Here is a 22,283-nt window from a genome sequence, read left to right on the forward strand (position 1 = left end):
ATGACGCGGCTGGGGCTTGCACTGCCTTGCTTGCTGCGGCTGCTCAGGCTCACAACTTGGAAGCTGAAGGAGTCAACCAACTAGCAGCCTGTTGCAATGAAAATGCATGGCATAAACCGAGACCGGTAAGAGACACATATGTATTTAATTTTAATTTGCATATTATTTAGCACATAATCGAAAGAATTCTTAGAGTGAAATAGAAAAAAATGCATTTGTATCTGCAGTCTGATTGATACTGTTTAACTGCTTCTTGACTGTTCTAATTCACTGAGCTGCGCTAGGCTATGTGCTCACATCGTGCAACTCATTTAAACGAGGAGATGTATGCATTTCTTGGTGGATGTCATCATGTGTGGACAAGTTTGTTTACTAGATGAGATGCATGGTTCCTTAGCACCGCAATATTCATCAAGTTTCGTTTTCAGAGCAGGGCTCACAGCCAGTCTCAATAGAGACTCAATTGAAACTATATCGTTCTATTTTAGAAACGCCTACAGGAGGCAAAACGAAACTGATTTCACATCAAGTGCCAAATATGCTAGTGAGGTTTAAACTTTACAAATATTTGAGATCATTTTGCAGTATATGAAAGTAAAACATATTTCGTTTTTTTCTAATTGTGGCTTTTGTTTTACAGTTTTTGCATAATGCTGTTATATAATAATATAACGATATAATGATATGGCTGTGCATCAAGGGGTGCATTTCGTCCCGAGTTATGCACGCATAAATGGAACATAATTCCCTTTTCATGCACTTTTCTCTCTATGCTATTCTGACCTTGAATTTAAGCATGAGAATAGCATGTTTTTCACCCCCCATTTCATAAATGAAGGTGTGGCAGAAGTGTCTACAGATATGCTGCTGACAGTGTTGGTCCCATGTTTCATGAGCTGAAATAAAAGATCCCAGAAATGTTTAATATGCACAAAAAAGCTTATTTCTCTCAAATGTTTGTTTACATCCCTGTTAGTGAGCGTTTCTCCTTTGCCAAGATAATCTATCCACCTGACAGGTGTGGCATATCAATAAGATGATTAAAGAGCGTGATCATTACACAATTGCGCCTTTTGCTGAGGACAATAAAAGACCGCAGTTTTGTCACGCAACACAATGCCACGGATGTCTCAAGTGTTTTGGGAGCGTGCAATGTCCACCAGAGCTGCTGCCTGAGAATTTAATTTTAATGTATCTACCAAAAACGTTGTTTTCGAGAATTTGGCAGTACGTCTAACCGACATCACAACCGCAGCCCAGGTGTATGGTGTGGGGCGAGCGGTTTTCTGATGTCAACATTGTGAACAGAGTGCCCCATGGTGGCGGTGGGGTTATGGTATGGGTAGAAATAAGCTAGGGACAGTGAACACAATTGCATGGTACTGGTACTGTATATATATCATGAAATCCCCTTATCCGTCTTTTTTTTTTTTTTTTTAGACATGTTATACATCTTCATTGTCTGTGGATTGTGGGCTGTGTTGGTGAGTATAAATTAACTCTATCCACAAGTTCTAATTGAGTACATAATAATAATAATAATAATAATAATAATAACATAACAAAAATGTATATGATTTTCTAGACATTTGTTCCATCTCTGTCCTACAGCCTCCTCCTTCCTGCCCTCTGGCCCTGTCTCCATCTCTTCCCCTGTTGGAAGCCAAGCCATCCTTCCTTGCAAATGGAAGTCCCAGCTAGACAACGTCCCAGTTTGCCACGTCCTATGGCAGACACCCGATGCGCCCGTGTTTGAGCAATACGGGGAGCAACAGTGGCAGGCCAGCGAGTTTGAGGGGCGGCTGGAGGTACCTGGGGAAAAGCTTTGGGAGGGCGACTGCTCTCTGATCTTGCGCGACGTGCAGTTTGGGGATGTGGGGCTTTACGAGAGCTTCATGGTGGTTGACAGGACAAGGAGGAAAAGGCGGGTGTTCATCCAGAGTGTCCAACTCTCAGTCTATGGTAAGGATAGATCTACAGGTCAGACCTGAGCTGAAATAGTTGTTTTATTTCGTTAGCCTCATCTCTCCTTATTGTCTCCAGACCATAAGTCCAAGCTGTCAATGGGCATGGGTGAAGACCTGGTCCTGAAGCTCCACACTCCACAGGCCATGAGAGTGGTCTTCCAAGGGAGGAACAGCACAGAGTGGAAGGTCCTGTGGATGAGGGGTGACGAGAAGGTCAACAGGGGTCGTCTTGAGGAGGCTGAAGGGGTGGTGATCCTCAGAGGGTTAAGGATGGACAACTCTGGGACTTATAAAGTGCTGGATTCCCATGGGCTTTCGGTGAGCACTGTGCAACTCACAGTGGAAGGTAATAAAATGGCCTCAAATACTAATGCGTAAACTTTGCTTATTTTTTTGTGATGTATCTGTAAACACATTCAACCGCTGCTAACATTTTACATTTTGTATCCCACAGAAGTTGCTAAAACTCAAAAGATTATCCACATCCAGGACAAACCTGTAGGTAAGAGACTGAAGTAAATTAAATAATTGAGATGACTTATTCAAGGCAAGTATACCAAGTTCATGACACTGTAGAAGACTGATGGACAATAATAGTACATTTTGAACAAGTTCTCTCTCTCTTCTCCGTCTCTCTAGGTAAATCGACTGTTTACAGGTCCTCCTCTCTGCTCATTGTTTTTGTCCTGCTGATCAGTCCTCTGATTCAACATCTCTAACAAGGTTTAAACCTTTTGGGCTAGTTTCCCAGAACCAAATAAACAAACCCCTATACTAAAAAGCACTTTCATCCATTGAAAGTGATTTTTGGTCTATAGGCATAGAGGGAAGACATACTGGGCCGATGGTTGTCTGAAAGCAGTATGTGGCCATTCTATCGCATGTGGTCACCTTGGTATGTTGTTAGGGACCACCTGATGTGTGGTTGTGTGTGGTGGTCTTCTTCCCCAATTCAACATGTAGAGTCTGCGACACCCTTGGGCCATGTAAGCCAATCAGAGTGGCGTAGTGCTTACCCCTCGCTAAGCAAAAGTTAAATATAACAAAGGCTAATAAAATGTTGGTTGTAGTCTGGGAAGTGGGCTCCAGTGCACCTTTTACCTCAAATAAAAGATGGTTCAGCCAGTTTCCTGAACGCAGTTTAATTATAGTCCTTGACTAAAAAGCATGCTCAACGGAGAATCTCTTTCGAAAGTGGTTGTTTGTCCAGGACTAGGTTTAATCTGGGTCCGTAAAACCGGCCAATTGTGTTCAGGGTGACGCCCCTTTTTTTTCTCTGCTACGGTCACATTGAGTTCTCACTGTATAGCCTACTATTGTATTCTACAGAGTTTGGGTCAATCCAATTCAGTAACAATTAAAAGTTGAAATGAACTCATTCTCTTTAAATCATCCTAAAACGTTGTTTATTCACTCCACATCATTAAAACTGGAATCCTTAGTTGCTAAATGAATGATATACCCATTAATTCTTGAAGAATACAACGTATATGTATATATCAGAACCCCAAATACATGCTTGTTTTACTCCAATGTTAGTAAAGAATGCAAATGTTAAACCTGTAATTTTGATATCATGGATGGTCAGTCCTTGGCACCATAGCTCTCTCTATGGATTTGAGTGGTTACATTTCTCCAGGTTCATCCCTTATCTTCTTACCAAAACACAGGCGGGTGGCTGCTTTGTTATTGTTTCATTTAAGGATTCTAGCTTTAATGGGTTTGATTTGTACAAATAACCTGAAAGCACCATGTTTAGTTTGGAAGTTCAGTGTTTGTAAATATTCTATGATAGTAATATATACTGAGCAAAAATATAAACGCAACATGCAACAATTTCAACGATTTTACTGAGTTACAGTTCATATAAGGAAATCAGTCTATTGAACTTAATTAGGCCCTAATCTAGGGATTTCACATGACTGGGCAAGGGCAATTTGTATGAGCATTATATACACAAAAAAGTATATCATACAATCAAATGAAAGTGTGAGTTGTTTTGGTGTTCAATTTAAAACAGCAATGTAATCTTAATTTATGTTAAATAAAGCATTGAAAATGACAGCCATGTGATGGTCCTTTACAGCCTTGCGAGTATATTACACTTAAATTAATACATTCCAATATGTTATCATCTACAGTTACAGTATACACATCAGAACACAACAGGGGCCCAGGAGATGCCAATCCCTCCCCTTTCCTGCTCCTCCCTCTCAAACTCATAATAAACTAGGGGTGCACAGCTCTGAGGGCCGCAGTGTTTGGTGGTTTTTGCCCTTGCCTTTTAACCAGCCTGGATTATACTTGGAAAACCAAGTGAGTTCACGCATAAACCAGTAATTGTTCAATTATGTGATAAGACGAAAGCCAAAACAAGCACAACTCGAGTCGTGCACCCCTGAATGGAATAGATCATCTACCCCGTTTCTTCTGACAGCCTTTGATTTCTATAATCTCTCCTGTCAATCCCCATAACCACTGAACCTTCCCTCATCCTATCTGTCTCTTTATCCCCTCCTGAAAAAACAAAGAACCCAGCACCCATGAAATAAAAGGTAGCACTTTTACACAACACCTTACCCATTGACATTCGTCAAATCATAAACGACAGGTTCCCACGCGCAATACAGTCTTTAAATCAGTGGAGTGATGTCACGAGCAAAGGGATATACTCTTTCACTTGTTTCCAATCAGGCCATGTCAGATTTTGAGCTCCTTCATTTAATCCATCACATCATTCCTAAGTCTACTCTTGGAGTGTCCAGTTAGAAGTTGGGCTTGTGTTTCTTGACTTCGACCATGAGGTGGTGCAGGTTGATGAGCTCAGAGCGCACGGCCAGGCTGCGAAAGGTGGGCTGGGACAGTACCTTGTGGAAGCCATGGTAGTACTGGATCAACTGAGTGAGCGCCCCCTGGAGGATAGGAGGACAGCAGTCAAAAGTTGAATAATAAGCTTTAAAAAAATAAAACAATAACAGCCCATGGCTCACGGTTGCCTAAATATTAAAAATGTTACATATCTGTCGATTTAAGGGACCCCTTTTGGCTCAAGAGCACCCCTAGGGGCAAACGTTCTGTATAGCCTTTAATTACATACAATTATATTACTGGTTTAGAACGTGTTTTCGGCCAGTGCATCCGTTAGAGCAAGCACAGAGGGCAGTACCTGAATGATGCCAGTGCCGTTCTTGAAGTTGGTGAAGGACCTCATGACGTCCTGACTCAGAGCCTCCACAGACTGTTTCCATGTGCTGGAGAAACCCCTGACCAGCTGGGTGATTCGGGCTAAGAGAAAAGAAAGAAGGAAAAAGGGGGGGAAGAAAAAAACAATATAAGTTTAGAGATGGGAGGCATGGGTGTGAAAAGGTGTGGGAGAAATGTAAGACAATTGTTATGGTGGAAAGTCAAACAACAAGCTGTGTCACAGGAGAGTAGAAACAAACGGTCCAAACAGTAGAGGTAAATAAACAATGAGTCAGGATAGGAAGGAAAAGTAGAAGAGAAGGTTACCGTGGAAATGGGCATATTCTTAGGTTTCATTTATTCGCACCAAATAAAAGAAGTGAAAGACAAAACCGTACAGATAAAAACTGGTAAAAAAGAGAGTGTGCAGATGAGGTTGGAAGTCCATAAGGGCTGATATGAAAACCACATCACAAATGTAAGTAAAAAAAAAAAAAAAAAAGTGTTCAATCACTTAAACAAAGCATATTAATTATAATTGTACATGATATACTCAGTATACAAAAACAATGTGTGTGTGTGTGTGTGTGTGTCCGTGCGCATGTGAGTGTGAGAGTTAGGCTACATAGAGGGGCTTATTGGGTAGTTTGGTTCATCAGGCGGACCCCCAGTCGTCACTTGAAGTTATTGAGGGATGATGATATTTTGGCAATGTGAAGATAAGAATTCCAGAGTATGGTACCTCTGTATCTGATAGAGAATTGACTATGGGGAGGGTGAAGGTTATCACAGTGTCTTGTGTTATATAGATGGATTTCAGAATTAACCTGGAAGAATCCATTGAAGGGTTTTGGTAAACTGTCTGGGAGGTATGAGTATTTGTAGACGAAAGTGCATAATTGTAAAGCCAGGTAATTAAAGGAGGTGGCTAGTCTTGAAGATGTAATTTGTGTAGGTAGGAGGCATGTACTGGCCCAGACAATATTACAGTAAATTAGATATTGGTACAGATTTCAGTACTTTGCTACAGACAAATTGAATATGATCTTTCCAGGATAACTTTTCATCAATTATAAATCGAAGGAATCTAGTGGATGTGACTTGTTCAATTTCATTCCCACCAATTGAGATTCTGGCTCTTATTTTACAATATGTCTTATTCTTACTAGTGAATACAATTAAGTAGGATTTTTAAAAAACATTTAAATATTGTTTATTTATCTGGAACCATTCAGAAAATGTGGCCATACCTGAGTTGGTCTCATTAATTAGTGAATCAAAATTATTGTGTGATAAAATCAAATTGGTATGATCAGCAAAGAGAAGGGGAAGTACCGTAGAAGACCCAGCAGTAAAGTCATTGATATAGATTAGGAATAACAAAGCTCCAATTATTGAACCCTGTGTCACACCACAGGATATCTTGGCCCTGGTAAATGCACAGGCATTTGCATAAACAAATGTATCTCTATCATAAACATAACCAATTATATGTACAGCTGAAGTCGGAAGTTTACATACACCTTAGTCAAATACATTTTAACTCAGTTTCTCAACTCCTGACATTTAATCCTAGTCAAAATTCTGTCTTAGGTCAGTTGGATCACCACTGTATTTTAAGAATGTGAAATGTCAGAATAATAGTAGAGAGTGATTTATTTCAGCTTTTATTTCTTTCATCACATTCCCAGTGGGTCAGAAGTTTACATACACTCAATTATTATTTGGTAGCATTGCCTTTAAATGGTTTAACTTGGGTCAAACCTTTCGGGTAGCCTTCCACAAGCTTCCCACAATAAGTTGGGTGAATTTTGGCCCATTCCTCCTGACAGAGCTGGTGTAACTGAGTCAGATTTGCAGGCCTCCTTTCTCACACACACCTTTCAGTTCTGCCCACACATTTTCTATAGGTTTGAGGTCAGGGCTTTGTGATGGCCACTCCAATACCTTGACTTTGTTGTCCTTAAGCCATTTTGCCACAACTTTGGAAGTATGCTTGGGGTCATTGTCCATTTGGAAGACCCATTTGCGACCAAGCTTTAACTTCCTGACTGATGTCTTGAGATGTTGCTTTAATATATCCACATAATTTTCCTTCCTCGTGATGCTTTCTATTTTGTGAAGTGCACCAGTGCCTCCTGCAGCAAAGTACCCCCACAACATGATGCTGTCACCCCCGTGCTTCACGGTTGGGATGGTGTTCTTCGGCTTGCAAGCGTCCCCCTTTTTCCTCCAAACATAACAATGGTCATTATGGCCAAACAGTTCTATTTTGTTTCATCAGACCAGAGGACATTTCTCCAAAAAGTGCAATCTTTGTCCCCACGTGCAGTTGCAAACCGTAGTCTGGTTTTTTATGGTGGTTTTGGAGCAGTGGCTTCTTCCTTGCTAAGACTTTGCCTTTCAGGTTATGTCGATATGGGATTCGTTTTACTGTGGATAGATACTTTTGTACCGGTTTCCTCCAGCATCTTCACAAGGTCCTTGGCTGTTGTTCTGGGATTGATTTACACTTCACGCACCAAAGTACGTTCATCTCTAGGAGACAGAACGCCTGCCTTTCCTGAGCGGTATGACGGCTGTGTTGTCCCATGGTGTTTATACTTGCGTACTATTGTTTGTACAGATGAACGTGGTACCTTCAGACGTTTGGAAATTGCTCCCAAGGATAAACCAGACTTGTGGAGGTCTACAATTTTTTTTCTGAGGTCTTGGCTGATTTCTTTTGATTTTCCCATGATGTCAAGCAAAGAGGCGCCGAGTATGAAGGTAGGCCTTGAAATACATCTACAGGTACACCTCCAATTGACTCAAATGATGTCAATAAGCCTATCAGAAGCTTCTAAAGCATGACATCATTTTCTGGAATTTGCCAAGCTGTTTAAAGGCACAGTCAACTTAGTGTATTTAAACTTCTGACCCACTGGAATTGTGATACAGTGAATTATAAATGAAATAATCTGTCTGTAAACAATTGTTGGAAAAATGACTTGTGTCATGCACATAGTAGATGTCTTAACTGACTTGCCAAAACTATAGTTTGTTAACAAGAAAATCGTGGAGTGGTTGAAAAACGAGTTTTAATGACTCCAAACTAAGTGTATGTAAACTTCCGACTTCAACTGTATAATCATGAAAACATTCGGCAAAGAATTCCATTATAAAAGGGTCTGCATCTTTTCTCTATACTCACCTTCGTCATTCTTTAGTCTATCCAGCTGCCCTTTCTCCGTCAGCGCCTCGCTCTCCTTCACAAATGCTATCATGCCACCAAAGGGAGAGGACAGAATCTCCTCAATAAACTCCTGATGAAAGGAGAAAGAAAGAGGGGAACATTTCATTGGAGTAAATACTTTGAGTAAACTGACTATCTGTGAATCTGCCACACATGACAAAACTCAATTTCCCAGAATCCCTGTGCAGGTTTACCTGATTCCTGGCCTGGAGGAGCTGTTGGAAGCCCTCAACCTCTTTACTGTCATCAGCTGCCCTCTCCTATGATATGGAGAGAAAGAGAGGAAAACAGCATGACATCTTTAAATTCTGTATATTCACAAGACACAGCCTAGCGTTTAAGAGCATTGGTCCAGTAACCCAAAGGTCGCTGGCTCGAATCCCAGAGCCGACGAGGTGAAATATCTACTGATGTGCCCTTGAGCAAGGCACCTAATTGCTCCTGTAAGTCACTCTGGATAAGAGAGTCTGCTAAATGACTAACATTTTAATGTAAATGACTGAATGAAGGAGTAATTTCAGGTGGGTAAATAAGTGAATCGTTCATGTTTATGGTTTTAAACTTGTGTTATTCTCACCATGAGTACACTGAGCATCATGTCATAGTTGTTGATGAGGAAGATGAGCTGGTCCCTGCGTGAAGGGAACTCTGCAGCCATCTTCAGGACAAAGTTCTCCACTTCAACCTGAAAATACCAGTGTTAGCTATATCAAATCACACAAAGCACTATATCAAATGTTTATGCTTATTGTAGGATCCCCACTATTTCTACGGTCTTACTGTTCTTATTATTGTTTAGTTGTGTACCTGCAGTTGGCCAAGGAGGGTGTGGGTTCGCTCGCTGGTGAATGTCTGGTTAATGCTGACTATGGCAGAAGAGAACTCTGCATATCTGCGTGTGATCTGAAACACAACTGGTGTCAACAACTGTCTGGTATTATTAGATAATGATACATAAAACATCTGTGTGTGTGTATTCATACATAGTGTGGTCTGGTGTCCAGCACGCCCAGTTTTTGAGGATCCGTGTTGCGAATGCTCTGAATGTTCATCTCCAGGATAAGCTCAAACCTGGGCCACAGCAGCTCCAGCACCGCATCCCAGTACCTGGCAACCCACGGAGAAACAGTCACATAAGCATCAAAGGTGGATTCTGAGTTAAGATGTGTTTTCATTGAACAAATCTGTATCAAATCCATGGAGTCGTTTAGCAGACGGCGTAAAGTAGTGAGTGCATACATTTTCATACATTTTTGTACAGGTCCCCCGTGGGAATTGAACCCACAACCCTGACATTGCAAGCGCCATGCTCTACCAACTGAGCCACTCAGGTCCATTTTCATGAAAAAAATTACATCAGCATGTCAGGCCCCAAACGTTACATTTTACAGTATGTACAGTAAAAAGACTACTGTATCATAAGTTAACAATTCGGACTTTCCCTTTACTTATAGCATATACACCCACCGGACAGTTTTTTTAGGTACACCCATCTAGTACCGGGTCGGACCCCCCTTTGCCTCCAGAACAGCTTAAATTCCTCGGGGGATGGATTCTACAAGGGACCTAACACATGTCAGGAAAAAAATCCCACACCAGTACACTACCGCCATCAGCCTGTACCAGGCAGGATGGGTCCATGGACTCATGCTGCTTATGCCAAATCCTGACTCTGCCATCAGCATGACGCAAAACGAACCGGGATTTGTCGGACCAGCTGATGTTTTTACACTCCTCAATCGTCCAGTGTTGGTGATCGCGTGCCCACTGGAGCCGCTGCTTCTCGTTTTTAGCTGATATGAGTGGAACCCAGTGTGGTCGTCTGCTGCAGTAGCCCATCTGTGACAAGGATCGAGTTGTGAGTTCTGGGATGCCGTTCTGCACACCACTGTGTTGCTGTACCGTTATTTGTCTGTTTGTGGCCTGTTAGCTTGCACGATTCTTGCCATTCCCTTTCGACCACTCTCGTCAACAAGCTGTTTTCGTCCACAGGACTGCCGCTGACTGGATGTTTTTTGTTTGTCGCACCATCTTCGGTAAACCCTAGACACTGTCATGAGTGAAAAGCCCAGGAGGGCAGCCGTTTCTGAGATACTGGATCCAGCGCGCTTGCCACCGACGATCATACCACGCTCAAAGTCGCTTAGGTCACTCGTTTTGCCCATTCTAATGTTCAATCAAACAGTAACTGAATGCCTGGATTCCTGTATGCCTGCTTTATATAGCAAGCCACGGCCATGTGGCTCACTGTCTTCAGGAGCGATCCATTTTCGTGAACGGGGTACCTAATAAACTGTCCGGTGAGTGTATAGCATACTGCAGGAAATAGGATAAGTCTATAGCATTATGCTCCAAGTTAAAAGTGTATGGCGTTTTTGCGCTGATGGAGTACTACTAACTTGTCCAGGGCTGGGATGGTCCTCTTGTTTGTGATGGCTCTGAAACGCAGGATGATGTGGATACACAGGAACACGGCGATGCTGTCGTAGCAGTCCGACACATAGGTGGACATGCTCTTCTGCAGGGGAAAGGAAAGAGGATGAGAGGGAAAGGTGGGTATAGGTACGTTAGAGAAAGAGTTAGTCGTATCATAAGAGACCATCATCATGATCATTTCACAAAAAGAAGCCCTGCACTGTTAAAAACGCTGTGTTATGCCTTCACGATTTCTTTTACAGCAATGCTTTGGTGAAAAGTCTTATCATACCAGGAACAAGCTGAGCGTCTTTCCCATGACGCTGTTGAAGAGGTCCAGCGCAGAATTTCCAGCCACCATGAAGAAGTCAGACAGGAAGAGGAACTCTCGACAGCCATTGTCCAAGAGGGCGTAGTGCTGACTGCGGAACAGCGTCTCATAGGGATACTGAGAGAGGACAAAGAAGGCTGGTTGGGTGACTTGATAATCTACATCAATGTTAACATTATAACTGGAGTCCACATTCTTTTCGGCGAAGCATTGCGTTTAACTGTCAATCTGTGGTCTGAGTTGTGCCGTTGTGCATTCCTTTAAGATGTGTGTGTGGTGACAAGAAGGTAGTGAGAGAAGCACAGGTGCGTTGGAGCAGTACAGCTTAACGATATCTAGATGTTTAGGGTTGGCGTTGTGTCTTCACCTCACAACCTTATACTCTATGCATGTTCAAATGATTTCAGAGTAGTGCTTAACATCTTATAATAAAAGGTAGGTTCATTTCATTCAAAATGTCTGTTACTCTCGAGCAGTAGTACATGGCATAGTTTGGACGGTCTGATTTGGGTTGTACAGCTCTGCCAGTGGTCTCACCCTGCAGTCCCCTCTCTGGGCAGTGTGGGGGATGAGGATGGGCCCCTCCAGCTCGGCAGGGCTCAGCACGGTCCCCCGCTGGCCCAGGGTGAAGATGGTGTTCCTGCTCTTCAGGGAGGGCTTGGAGAAGAAACCTTTCTTGGCCGTGTCTTCCACTCCCATCAAGTCATCTTTGTCTGCCACCTCTTCATACTGTCAACAGAGAAAGATGTTACGCGAACGGTATTAAATATTATCAGCTAATTTGACTGATATGATACTCGACACTGTTGAAAATGTACCATCAAACACAACATAGCCCTTGCTGTACATTATAGCAGCAAGCTGTTCCAGAACAATTCACAGTGACAACCTAAATGAAGGTACTGTATATTGAGCCTATAAACCAAGAGAAGGCATTTTAACTCCTTCACTCCCTTAGCACCTGTGCCATTCGCTCACCTGTACTTTGAGGAGCCTGCCGCTGTACGACTTGAAGTAACTGTAGTAGATCTTACTCATGGTGTCCACGTACTCATCCCTGATCTCCTTGGCCACTGTCCTTTCGTTTGCCAAGAGGAATTGATAAAAAAACCTAAAGTACGAAGAAACATTTAAGATTTTGGTAGATACATGATTGTGGTGGTACTTTTTAGTCTGTTTGAAGGTATCCAAACATGTGGAAGGTTTTGAAGCCTGTTATAAGCCTATATCATTACCTGTACTTGAGGAGGGTGTTCTGAGGGATTTGATAGTTGGTCATGGGCTTTCTGAAGGAATAAATCTTCTGCAGGATAAATTCTCGGATCTTTGTGACAGCCTGTGGAACAAAATAAAAGCCAGTTTTATACACAATATCTTTGCTCCGTTACCTTCCACACCATTATTCCTCGCTTATATCTCCTTCTCCTCTTCCCATCCCATTCTATTTCTCTCCCTCCCTGTATCTTCACCTTGATTTTGAGGCGGTCCACAATGTCCTGGATGTCAGAGCAGGCCAAAGTCTCCCTGAAGCTGAGCTCTTTGGCAAAGTTGATCTTGTTGTTGAGCTCATGGAGCTGCTCAAGGAACTCCTGCTCTGTCACCGGGCTCTCCAAGATTACCCTGCAGACCGAACAACATGTGGGGAACAGTTCTTAGAACACATGCTTACCCGTAGGAACACTTACAACATCATAGAGACCGTCAAGTACATTTCTCGTTGCAGACATCAATATGACATGTGCTCTCCCATTAAAACCATACAGGTACATGTATCGTTACAAATCTGTATAAAACACTAAAACACACACTCCCTTACTGGATCATAGCTCCGGGCACCACCAGCTCATCCACCAGTTGGCTGAGGTGGCTGCGTACGGCCTGCCTGTTCTTCAGCCGCATGTTCATGCTGACCGACTGCTGCTGCAGAGTCTGGATCTCACTGCTGATGGACGAGAGGTCACTCTGGAAGCCGCTCAGCATGCCCTCCATTCGCTGGAGAGAGAGAGGGGAAAGGTGGGGATAGAGAGAGAGAGAGGGAGGTAGAGAGAGAGCAAGAAAGAGGCGGGAGAAAATAGATTTGTCAATGGCTTCGTTACATATTTTTGCCAGGAAATTGCAAAAGCATTCTTTCAAACAACTGCACATGCAAAAATGTTGATCCGTTTAGAATGGACTTCTGAAGCCACTTGATACTTTTGATTGAGGAAATCATCCACTCACCTCTAGTATGGAGTCACAGGCTGTGATCTGGTTGTGCAGAGAGGCAATATTCTGGCTCTCCTTGATATCTGACACAAGCTTGGTCAAAGATTACATATCAGGGTGAACTACTGTATCTATCAGGAATTACCATAAATAAAGCACTAATTCTTTCACACAATCATTCAAGACATTAATGGATACAGTCTTTGATGGAGGCTTGTTCAATCCGTTGAAGTTCATCCTCCACTTGTTTAGAGTATTGCCGGAGGTCAACTCCCTGAAAGAAACAGAGATTCAGATGAAAGGAAACCATCCGTTGATGGAACGTAGCCTTATATACAATCTATAAAATGAAAACTAACCGAAAATAAAATTGAAACTGAAATGTGTTGATGTTTAGGGTCATGCATGGTGCAGCCGTGGTACCATGATCTTACCGTTTTCAGTGCCTCCTTCACCAAGTCATCTTCAAGATTTGCCTGTATGTGAACTGGGGGGGTGAAGTAAAGGAAAGTAGCTAATTTAATCTCCATAAAAGGTCTGTTCTTACATTTATCCAAGACACTGAACTAATTAGCTAAATTACTATTTGGCTATGAACAAATTTTACCAGATGATATGACCATTACTTAATTGAAAAGACAATAATTCTGAAGGACTTACTGTCCACCTCATCCAAGATGAACTCATCTGTGGTCAAGTCCAAGTCACCCAGGTTGAGAGGGGCCATGGCATCTGTGTCAGGCTTCATCTGTTAAAGAATGACAGTAAATTGACATGGCTTTGATGTACTTTGTAAAGGAAGATATAACAATTAATTTAGCTAGCTAGCTACTCCATTCATAAGAGTAAAGACTTCGCTAGCTACTTAAATAGGCCTTTTCAATTGCAGGTTTTAGACAGTTGCTTTATATTTTCCCACCTCTGAGGCCTAGCCCCTAAAAAGTCTAGGGCTCTGGTCTACTCTGACTTGGGGCCAATGGGGACTTCTGGGGTATGGGTCATCTTAGCAGATAACTTGCTAGCCCTGGTGCAGGAACGAAGCCCCGGACCATAGCTTTAAACATAATAGCAATACATCAGTGCCTGGTTAGCTAGCCTTGCATCTCTGAATGATGCAGTCGACGACGACAGCTAACACTACAGGTAATGTAAATCATCAGAAATGTAGCTGGTTATAGATAGATAACAGTAGCTTGGCTAACTAGACAGATCAGACGATGATCTAGTTCTCTAGCTACGTAAGTTATGCTGGTGTTGTCAATGTAATGAACACAGAGAGAAATAGACGTCGAACAGTCAAGTTAACATAAACATATATGGTATGCCAGGATCGTTAGATAACGTCACCTCATCTTGTAAATATGCCATGGAATTCGCCGTTGAGTTGACAGTTGTGTTTACATCGGACATAGCAGCAGTCACTGCTCTATCCGCCATAGCTTCCAAACCTAAAAAAAAACTACAAAGGTAGTGTGCTCTTCCCCAATGTCCCCGGGATACGTGAGGAAAAACAATAAATAAAGATCATTTTGAAATTAGTTGAAAATAAATGTATGTTGAATACAATTATTAGACAAATCTACACGATCTTAAAGGTGATGTATATTTGATTTATTGGTATATTTTTTTTAAATATATATTTTAAATATTGTATCTCTATCTTGCACTGACCCTACGCACACTCACTAGACCTCGAATACACACTCACTCACTCACACACACTTCATTGTCACTCCCACACAAATCCCTCACTCATTCAAACACTACATATTCACTCACACATATAACACACACACACATACCGACACAACACAAACAAACATACAGTGGTGGATAAAGTACCCAATTGTCATACTTGAGTAAAAGTAAAGATACCGTAATAGAAAATGACTCAAGGAAAAGTGAAAGTCAACCCAGTAAAATACCACTTGAGTAAAAGTCTAAAGGTATTTGGTTTCAAATATACTTAAGTATCAAAAGTAAAAGTATAAATCATTTCAAATTCCTTATATTAAGCAAACCAGACGGCACAATTTTCCTGTTTTTTAAATTTACGATAGCCAGGGGCACACTCCAACACCCAAGACATAATTTACAAAGCATTTGTGTTTAGTCTGTCCACCATATCAGAGGCAGTAGAGATGACCAGGGATGTTATATTGATAAGTGTGTGAATTTGACTATGTTCCTGTCTTGCTAAGCATCCAAAATGTAACTAGTACTTTTGGTGTCAGGGAAAATGTATGAAGTAAAAAAAATACATTTTTTTATTTAGGAATGTACTGAAGTAAAAGTAGTCAAAAATATAAATATTAAAGTACATATACCCCAAAAAAAGACTTAAGTATTTTTCCTCAAGTACTATAGACCACTGCAAACATACAAACACACACTTTTACACTTATCATTTGCTGCTGCTTTATTCTGTTCTTTATTTTTATTATTATCTATCTGGATGCCTAGACACTTTACCCTGCCTTCATGTACATAAGTATCGCGTACCTCTGCACATTGATCTGGTACTCCCTGTATATAGCTCCATTATTGTGTATTTTATTCCTCTTGAGTTAGTTACTATATATATATATATATATATATTATTTTTTTATATATATATATATTTTTTTTACAATGTATCGTTGGGAAAGGTTCGTAAGCAAGCATTTCACTGTAAAGTCTACACCAGTTGTATCCGGCGAATGTGATAAATATAATTTGATTTGTTCCCAGACGGACACGTTTTGCGGATGGAACCACTTCCTCTGTGAACTCTCGAAACGAACGCAAAAGCCCTCGCGAGAGCCTTGGAATTTCCTCTTTGAACGGAACCTGCTTCCAAGATGGTGAGTGCGAATTGGGCTACCAAATTATTCTAAATATCTGCGTTCATCGTCGCTTTTAGGGTCATTCTGTACATTGGACAACGATGGTAAGATTGTTAAGATTGTTTTTGAGAGCTTTTAGCCTGTATTTAATATTTTGAAGTGGCATATATTGATGCAAATGAACAGCTAACTGCCCATGCTAAATTGCCTATTCCGCGCTGACACTATGCTGCATGGAAGTACAGCTTTTGTCAATATAGGCTTTTGTTGTGGTCTTTTATTCTCAAAATAGATTGTAGTAACCCTCACTTTTACACACTAGTTTGTTTGTGTGGTTGATATTAGCCAATCAGTTTTCAGCCATCCTTGTCAACTAGTTTTGGTAATCTTATTGCTACTCAATATTGTCTGATTTGTTAAAGTTAGTAAGAACTTGTTTACGAGTTACAGTATCTAAAGTCAGTCCATGTCACTACGGTAGCCATGTGAAGGCTGTCATTTGAACTCAACATTTTTACACTACATGTTTGCTAGTTTATTCCAGGCTTTGGTTGTGGAAATACAAATTATTAACAAAGGACAATGTACCTAGCAAAGTGAATCTCTATTGACCGTGTTTGTTCTGTTATTTCTCTGCAGTCTCTGGTCATTCCTGAGAAGTTCCAGCACATTCTTCGTGTTCTCAACACGAACATTGATGGTAGGAGGAAGATTGCCTTCGCCATCACAGCAATCAAGGTAGACAAGTTCAGAATGTCTTTCTCAGAACCAGGTAGAGATGTCTGCACTGTTGGCTATTGTGGGAATGAACCGAAGTAATGTTTCATTTGTATTTCCTGCACAGGGTGTTGGCAGACGATATGCCCATGTTGTCCTGAGGAAGGCTGATATCGACCTCAGCAAGAGGGCTGGAGAACTGACCGATGATGAGGTGAGGAATGCATGGGGCTGTTGTGTACATACTGTTTCTCTAAACATGAAAGCTGTATGTATCGGAGGGGCTGAGGCTGGAATTCAAACACAACACTGTGCTGGTTGATTGAATCCCAGCCTTACACACTTTTCAAGGATTATCATGCATCACTAAGGTATTGTGATAGGCCCAGTCATCTGCAAACTCAGTCTGCATTGATGAGTTTCTTTTTCTACCTAGCATCTCACTAATGTTGATGTATACATGCATTTGTCCCCAGGTCGAGAGGGTAGTGACAATTATGCAGAATCCTCGCCAGTACAAAATCCCTGACTGGTTCCTCAACAGACAGAAGGATGTAAAGGATGGCAAGTACAGCCAGGTATGTGACTGCAGCAGACTTGCAATGTCTGGTGACTCATTTCCAAATTGGAACTAAACTATTTGAGTTGACGTCCCGTCAATGGTTTGTCAATACAAATTGAGTAATTTATTTCTGAAAGCTAAACGTACATTTGTCTCAGAGTCCAGTCTTACAATGGTCCTTGTTTGTGTGTTATAGGTCCTTGCTAACGGTCTGGACAACAAGCTGAGAGAGGATCTTGAGAGGCTGAAGAAGATCAGGGCTCACCGTGGTCTCAGGCATTTCTGGGGGTAAGCGCTGTTCTAACGTCCAACTATATGTTTATTTTATGGCCCTGGCTGTGAACCCACTCAGAAGGATTTGGGATATGCAAAAATAGGACAAAAAAGCGCCCACCAAATTATACATTTTTATGTTTCTTGGGTGTTTCTGTATTTAATGAAAGGGGGGAAATCCCGTTTTTCAGCTGAAGGGCTGGTTTCCCGGACAGACTACTTAGTTCCGGGTTGTTTAATAGAGCACAAAAAATGAAAACGGGTCAGCTCCCTATTTTTGGACAACTTCCTAACCTTTTGTGTTTGGTCTAAAAAGTGCTTTCACGACTCTTTCAATATGCTTGCAAGCCATGCCAGGAAGCTGGCCCTAAATGCTCTGTAAATTGTGTTTAGATTGATCTCTACTGCTGAGATGTTATATCAAGAAGGCATTATTAGCCAATTTATTTTGTAGATCGTTGCAGTAAAACTCAAAATGTTGCACAAGTTCCTTGAGTAAGTGCTTATTGTAGGCATACCAATGTTATGGTATAATGGTACGCACATTCGTCAACTTCTGCTGTCAACGTGTTCAAGTAATTGTCTGTTTGTCTTACAAACCTACTAAATCTCATTAGAGAAATCCCCAAGTTTACTTCCTGGATACATTTGTACTGACTGACTGTCCCTCTCTCTTTCAGTCTGCGTGTGCGTGGCCAGCACACTAAGACGACCGGTCGCCGTGGTCGCACCGTTGGCGTGTCCAAGAAGAAGTAAACTGTCTCCCTGCTCCCCATGTGTCAATAAATGCCACAGTTCACACATTTGGCTGTTTGCTCATCTCTTCATACTGAGTTGTTTTAGTGCGGTTGTGTAGTTGACTCAGAACAGAGCCTCGGTCAGTGGCAGTTTTGGCTTTCTTTGCTCCCATGTAGGTAGTTTGTCACTTCTGTAAGCAAAGGTGGGAATGTCATGAATGGAACTCATGTAATTTCTTATTCTACAATGTCACACAATGCTGTGCCCAAGTCTGAATCGATCCCCAATTAGAGGGGACTGAACACAGGCACTGTAAACGGACTTCAAGGCCAGGAATGGAAAAGGCGGTGTATACTCATTTATATGTGGTATACTTTTGAAAAGGTTGTAAAAGGGACCGGAGTGATGGTCTAAGTCCTAGGTTCAGTTGCAACCTAGTGAATGGAATGCTGTACTGTCCACCTTGGTGTTTTACATGGGTCATATTCTCATAACCAACCAAGTTTCATTTTGATGAATTATCACAATTTAGTAAAGATGAGGTCATTTTACTACACTAAATACAAATAAGTGCAACATTTCGTTTTCATGAGCTGAAATAAATGCACCTTGTATTTCTCTCAAATTTGTGGGGTGTATTTCTGTCTAAACCCTTGTGGGGAGAAAATTATACAGGTTGGCTGGGCCTGGCTGCCAAGTGGGTGGGCCTATGCCCACCCATGGCTGCACCCCTGCCCAGTCATGTGAAATCCATAGGGCCTAATGAATTTATTTCAATTAACTTATATGAACTAACTCTGAAATTGTTGCGTTTTATATTTTCGTTAAGTATTTATTTATTTAACCTTTATTTATCTAGGCAAGTCAGTTAAGAACAAATTCTTATTTTCAATGACGGTCTAGGAACAGTGGGTTAACTGCCTTGTTCAGGGGCAGAAGGACAGATTTTGTTATTTGTCAGCTCGGAGATTCGGTCTTGCAACCTTTCAGTTACTAGTCCAACGCTCTAACCACTAGGCTACGCTGCCGCCCCCAGTATGAATTTGCCTTCAGTGTATTCCGAGAGTATAGAGACCCCTTGACTTTTTCTGCATTTTGTTACATTACAGCCTTATACTGAAATGGATTAAATAGTTTCCCCCCCTATACACACAATACCCCATAATGCTTAAGCAAAAACAGGTTTGAGAATGCTCAAACATTGACTACAGCGCAGTGTTCAACACCATAGTGCCCACAAAGATCACTAAGCTAAGAACCCTGGGACTAAACACCTCCCTCTGCAACTGGACTCCTGGACAGGCAGCCCCCCCCCAGGTGGTAAGGGTAGGTATCAACGCATCCGTCACGCTGATCCTCAACACGGGGGCCCCTCGGATGTGTGCTCAGTCTCCTGTACTCCCTGTTCACTCATGATTGCATGGCCAGGCACAACTCCAACACCATTAAGTTTGCTGATGACAACAGTGGTAGGCCTGATCACTGACAACTAAGACAGCCTATAGGGAGGCCAGACTTGCCTGTGTGGTGCCAGTACAACAACCTCTCCCTCAATGTGATTAAAACAAAGATTGTGGACTACAGAAAAAGGAGGACCAAGCATGCACCCATTCTCATCGAGGGGGCTGTAGTGGAACAGGTTGAGAGCTTCAGGTTTCTTGGTGTCCACATCACAAACAAACTATCATGGTCCAAACACACCAAGACAGTCGTGAAGAGAGCACGACAAAGCCTATTTCCCCTCAGAAAACAAACGATTTGGCATGGATCCTCAAAAAGTTACACAGCTGCACAATCGAGAGCATCGTGACTGGTTGCATCACTGCCTGGTATGGCAACTGCTCGGCCTCCGACCGTAAGGCACTACAGAGGGTAGTGCGTATGGCCCAGTACATAACTGGGGCCAAGCTTGCCACCCAGGACCTCTATACCAGGTGGTGTCAGAGGAAGGCTCTAAAAATTGTCAAAGACTCCAGCCACCCTAGCCATAGACTGTTCTCTCTGCTACTGTATGGCAAGCGGTACCGGAGCGACAAGTCTAGGTCTAAAAGACATAACAGCTTCTACCCCCAAGCCATAAGACTCCTAAACATCTAATCAAATGGCTACCCAGACTATTTGCATTGCCCCCCTCCTTTTACACTGCTGCTACTCTGTTTATTATCAATGCATAGTCACTTTAACTCTACCTACATGTACATATTACCTCGACTAACCGGTACCGGTAACCCCTGTATATTGTCTCGCTATTGTTATTTTACTGCGGCACTTTCATTATTTGTTACTTATTTTATCTATTTTTTACTTAATTATTTTGTTGTATTCGGCGCATGTGACAAATATAATTTGATTTGAAATATCACATTTAGATAATTCTTCAGACCCTTTACTCAGTACTTTGTTGAAGCACCTTTGGCAGCGATAACAGCCTCAAGTCTTCTTGGGTATGACGCTACAAGCTTGGCACTTCTGTATTTGGGGAGTTTCTCCCATTCTTTTCTGCAGATCCTCTCAAGCTCTGTCAGGTTGGATGGGGAGCGTCGCTGCACAGCTATTTTCAGGTCTTCAGAGATGTTAGATCGGGTTCAAGTCCAGGTTCTGGCTGGGCCACTCAAGGACATTGAGACTTGTCCCGAAGCCACTCCTGCGTTGTCTTGGCTATGTGCTTAGTGTCATTATCCTGTTGGAAGGTGAACCGTCACCCCATTTTGAGGTTCTGAGTGCTCTGCAGCAGATTTTCAAGGATCTCGCTGTACTTTGCCCCGTTCATCTTTCCCCTCGATCCTGACTAGTCTTCCAGTCCCTGCCGCTGAAATACATCCTCACTGCATGATGCTGCCACCACGGTTCACCATAAGCATGGTGCCAGGTTTCCTCCAGACGTGACGCTTGGCATTCAGACCAGAGAATCTTGTTTCTCGTGGTCAGAGTCCTTTAGGTGCCTTTTGGCAAACTCCAAGCGGGCTGTCATGTGCCTTATACTGAGGAATTTCTTCCGTCTGGCCACTTTACCATAAAGTCCTGATTGGTGGAGTGCTGCAGAGATGGTTGTCCTTCTGGAAGGTTCTCCCATTTCCATAGGAAATCTGGAGCTCTGTCAGAGTGACCATGGGGTTCACCAAGGCCCTTCTACCCCGATTACTCAGTTTGGCCAGGTGGCCAGCTCCAGGAAGAGTCTTGGTGGTTCCACACTTCTTCAATTTAAGAATGATGGAGGCCACTGTGTTCTTGAGGAGAATCAATGCTGCAGACATTTTTTGGTACCCTTCCCCATATCTGTGCCTCGACACAATCCTGTCTCAGAGCTCTACGTACAATTCCTTTGACCTCATGGCTTGGTTTTTGCTGTCATGCACGGTCAACTGTAGGACCTTATATAGACAGGTGTGTGCCTTTCCAAATCATGTCCAATCAATTGAATTTACCAAGGATCAATGGACACAGGATGCACCTGAGCTCAATTGAGTTTCATAGCAAAGGTCTGAATACTTTTGTAAATAAGGTATGTTTTTATTTTGTAGAAACGAGCAAAAAAAACTTTTCACTTTGTCATTATGGGGTATTTTGTGTAAATTGATGAGGATAAGTTCTCTATCAATTTTTGAATAAGGCTGTAACAACAAAAATGTGGAAAAAGTCAAGTGGTCTAAATACTTTCCGAATGAGCTGTATGTAAAATGTGTCATAACACCACAGCACCAGTTTCATACCAACGCAATCCTTGCCTTTTTTTATTGTGCTGAATGGATCAAGAGGAATTGCAATACAAACAAGCTGAGTAACAGTTCAAAGTGGGATATATTGCCTTATTGTACAAAGATCATAGAAAAAC

General features: G+C 42.1%; 3 protein-coding genes across 4 annotated transcripts; 2 read left to right on the top strand and 1 right to left on the bottom strand.

Annotated features, from left to right (window-relative positions):
• On the top strand, positions 1 to 4,031 carry LOC120022429. The gene is made up of 6 exons (XM_038966319.1): positions 1 to 125; positions 1,441 to 1,484; positions 1,612 to 1,962; positions 2,044 to 2,313; positions 2,422 to 2,469; positions 2,607 to 4,031. Exons 1-6 carry the CDS (start codon positions 97 to 99, stop codon positions 2,684 to 2,686), a joined length of 822 nt encoding a protein of 273 aa, XP_038822247.1. The 5' UTR covers positions 1 to 96; the 3' UTR covers positions 2,687 to 4,031.
• Positions 3,351 to 14,777, bottom strand: vps52 (VPS52 subunit of GARP complex). The gene is made up of 19 exons (XM_038966310.1): positions 14,684 to 14,777; positions 13,997 to 14,084; positions 13,771 to 13,823; positions 13,535 to 13,610; positions 13,352 to 13,419; positions 12,948 to 13,123; positions 12,601 to 12,751; positions 12,367 to 12,467; positions 12,110 to 12,242; positions 11,669 to 11,860; positions 11,093 to 11,248; positions 10,785 to 10,903; positions 9,369 to 9,492; positions 9,193 to 9,288; positions 8,963 to 9,070; positions 8,580 to 8,645; positions 8,344 to 8,455; positions 5,134 to 5,252; positions 3,351 to 4,879 (listed from the first exon to the last, which is right to left on the bottom strand). Exons 1-19 carry the CDS (start codon positions 14,771 to 14,773, stop codon positions 4,733 to 4,735), a joined length of 2,175 nt encoding a protein of 724 aa, XP_038822238.1. The 5' UTR covers positions 14,774 to 14,777; the 3' UTR covers positions 3,351 to 4,732.
• Positions 14,778 to 16,066: 1,289 nt separating this feature from the next.
• On the top strand, positions 16,067 to 19,076 carry LOC120022431 (40S ribosomal protein S18). Of its 2 annotated transcripts, none has more exons than XM_038966321.1 (6): positions 16,067 to 16,179; positions 16,801 to 16,899; positions 17,006 to 17,092; positions 17,355 to 17,456; positions 17,637 to 17,728; positions 18,394 to 19,076. In XM_038966321.1, the coding sequence occupies exons 1-6, from the start codon at positions 16,177 to 16,179 to the stop codon at positions 18,467 to 18,469; spliced, it is 459 nt and encodes a 152-aa protein (XP_038822249.1). In that variant the 5' UTR covers positions 16,067 to 16,176; the 3' UTR covers positions 18,470 to 19,076. The 2 variants fall into 2 exon arrangements, with proteins under 2 accessions (XP_038822249.1, XP_038822250.1); XM_038966322.1 differs by having other exon boundaries at positions 16,140 to 16,265.
• Positions 19,077 to 22,283: the final 3,207 nt, after the last annotated feature.

This window comes from Salvelinus namaycush, chromosome 27, assembly GCF_016432855.1.
Source record: "Salvelinus namaycush isolate Seneca chromosome 27, SaNama_1.0, whole genome shotgun sequence".
NCBI lineage: Eukaryota > Metazoa > Chordata > Actinopteri > Salmoniformes > Salmonidae > Salvelinus > Salvelinus namaycush.

Excerpts from the sequence above, each read along its gene's own strand:
- LOC120022429 (XM_038966319.1), top strand. The coding sequence starts at position 97 with ATGAAAATGCATGGCATAAACCGAGACCG. Across the intron at positions 1,485-1,611 it reads GTGGATTGTGGGCTGTGTTG|CCTCCTCCTTCCTGCCCTCT; the intron begins GTGAGTATAAAT and ends TCTGTCCTACAG. Across the intron at positions 2,470-2,606 it reads CATCCAGGACAAACCTGTAG|GTAAATCGACTGTTTACAGG; the intron begins GTAAGAGACTGA and ends CCGTCTCTCTAG.
- vps52 (XM_038966310.1), bottom strand. The coding sequence starts at position 14,773 with ATGGCGGATAGAGCAGTGACTGCTGCTATGTCCGATGTAAACACAACT. Across the intron at positions 13,124-13,351 it reads CCTGTGACTCCATACTAGAG|CGAATGGAGGGCATGCTGAG; the intron begins GTGAGTGGATGA and ends CTCTCTCTCCAG. Across the intron at positions 9,289-9,368 it reads TGGACACCAGACCACACTAT|ATCACACGCAGATATGCAGA; the intron begins GTATGAATACAC and ends GTTGTGTTTCAG.
- LOC120022431 (XM_038966321.1), top strand. Across the intron at positions 17,093-17,354 it reads GAGAACTGACCGATGATGAG|GTCGAGAGGGTAGTGACAAT; the intron begins GTGAGGAATGCA and ends ATTTGTCCCCAG. Across the intron at positions 17,729-18,393 it reads GGTCTCAGGCATTTCTGGGG|TCTGCGTGTGCGTGGCCAGC; the intron begins GTAAGCGCTGTT and ends TCTCTCTTTCAG.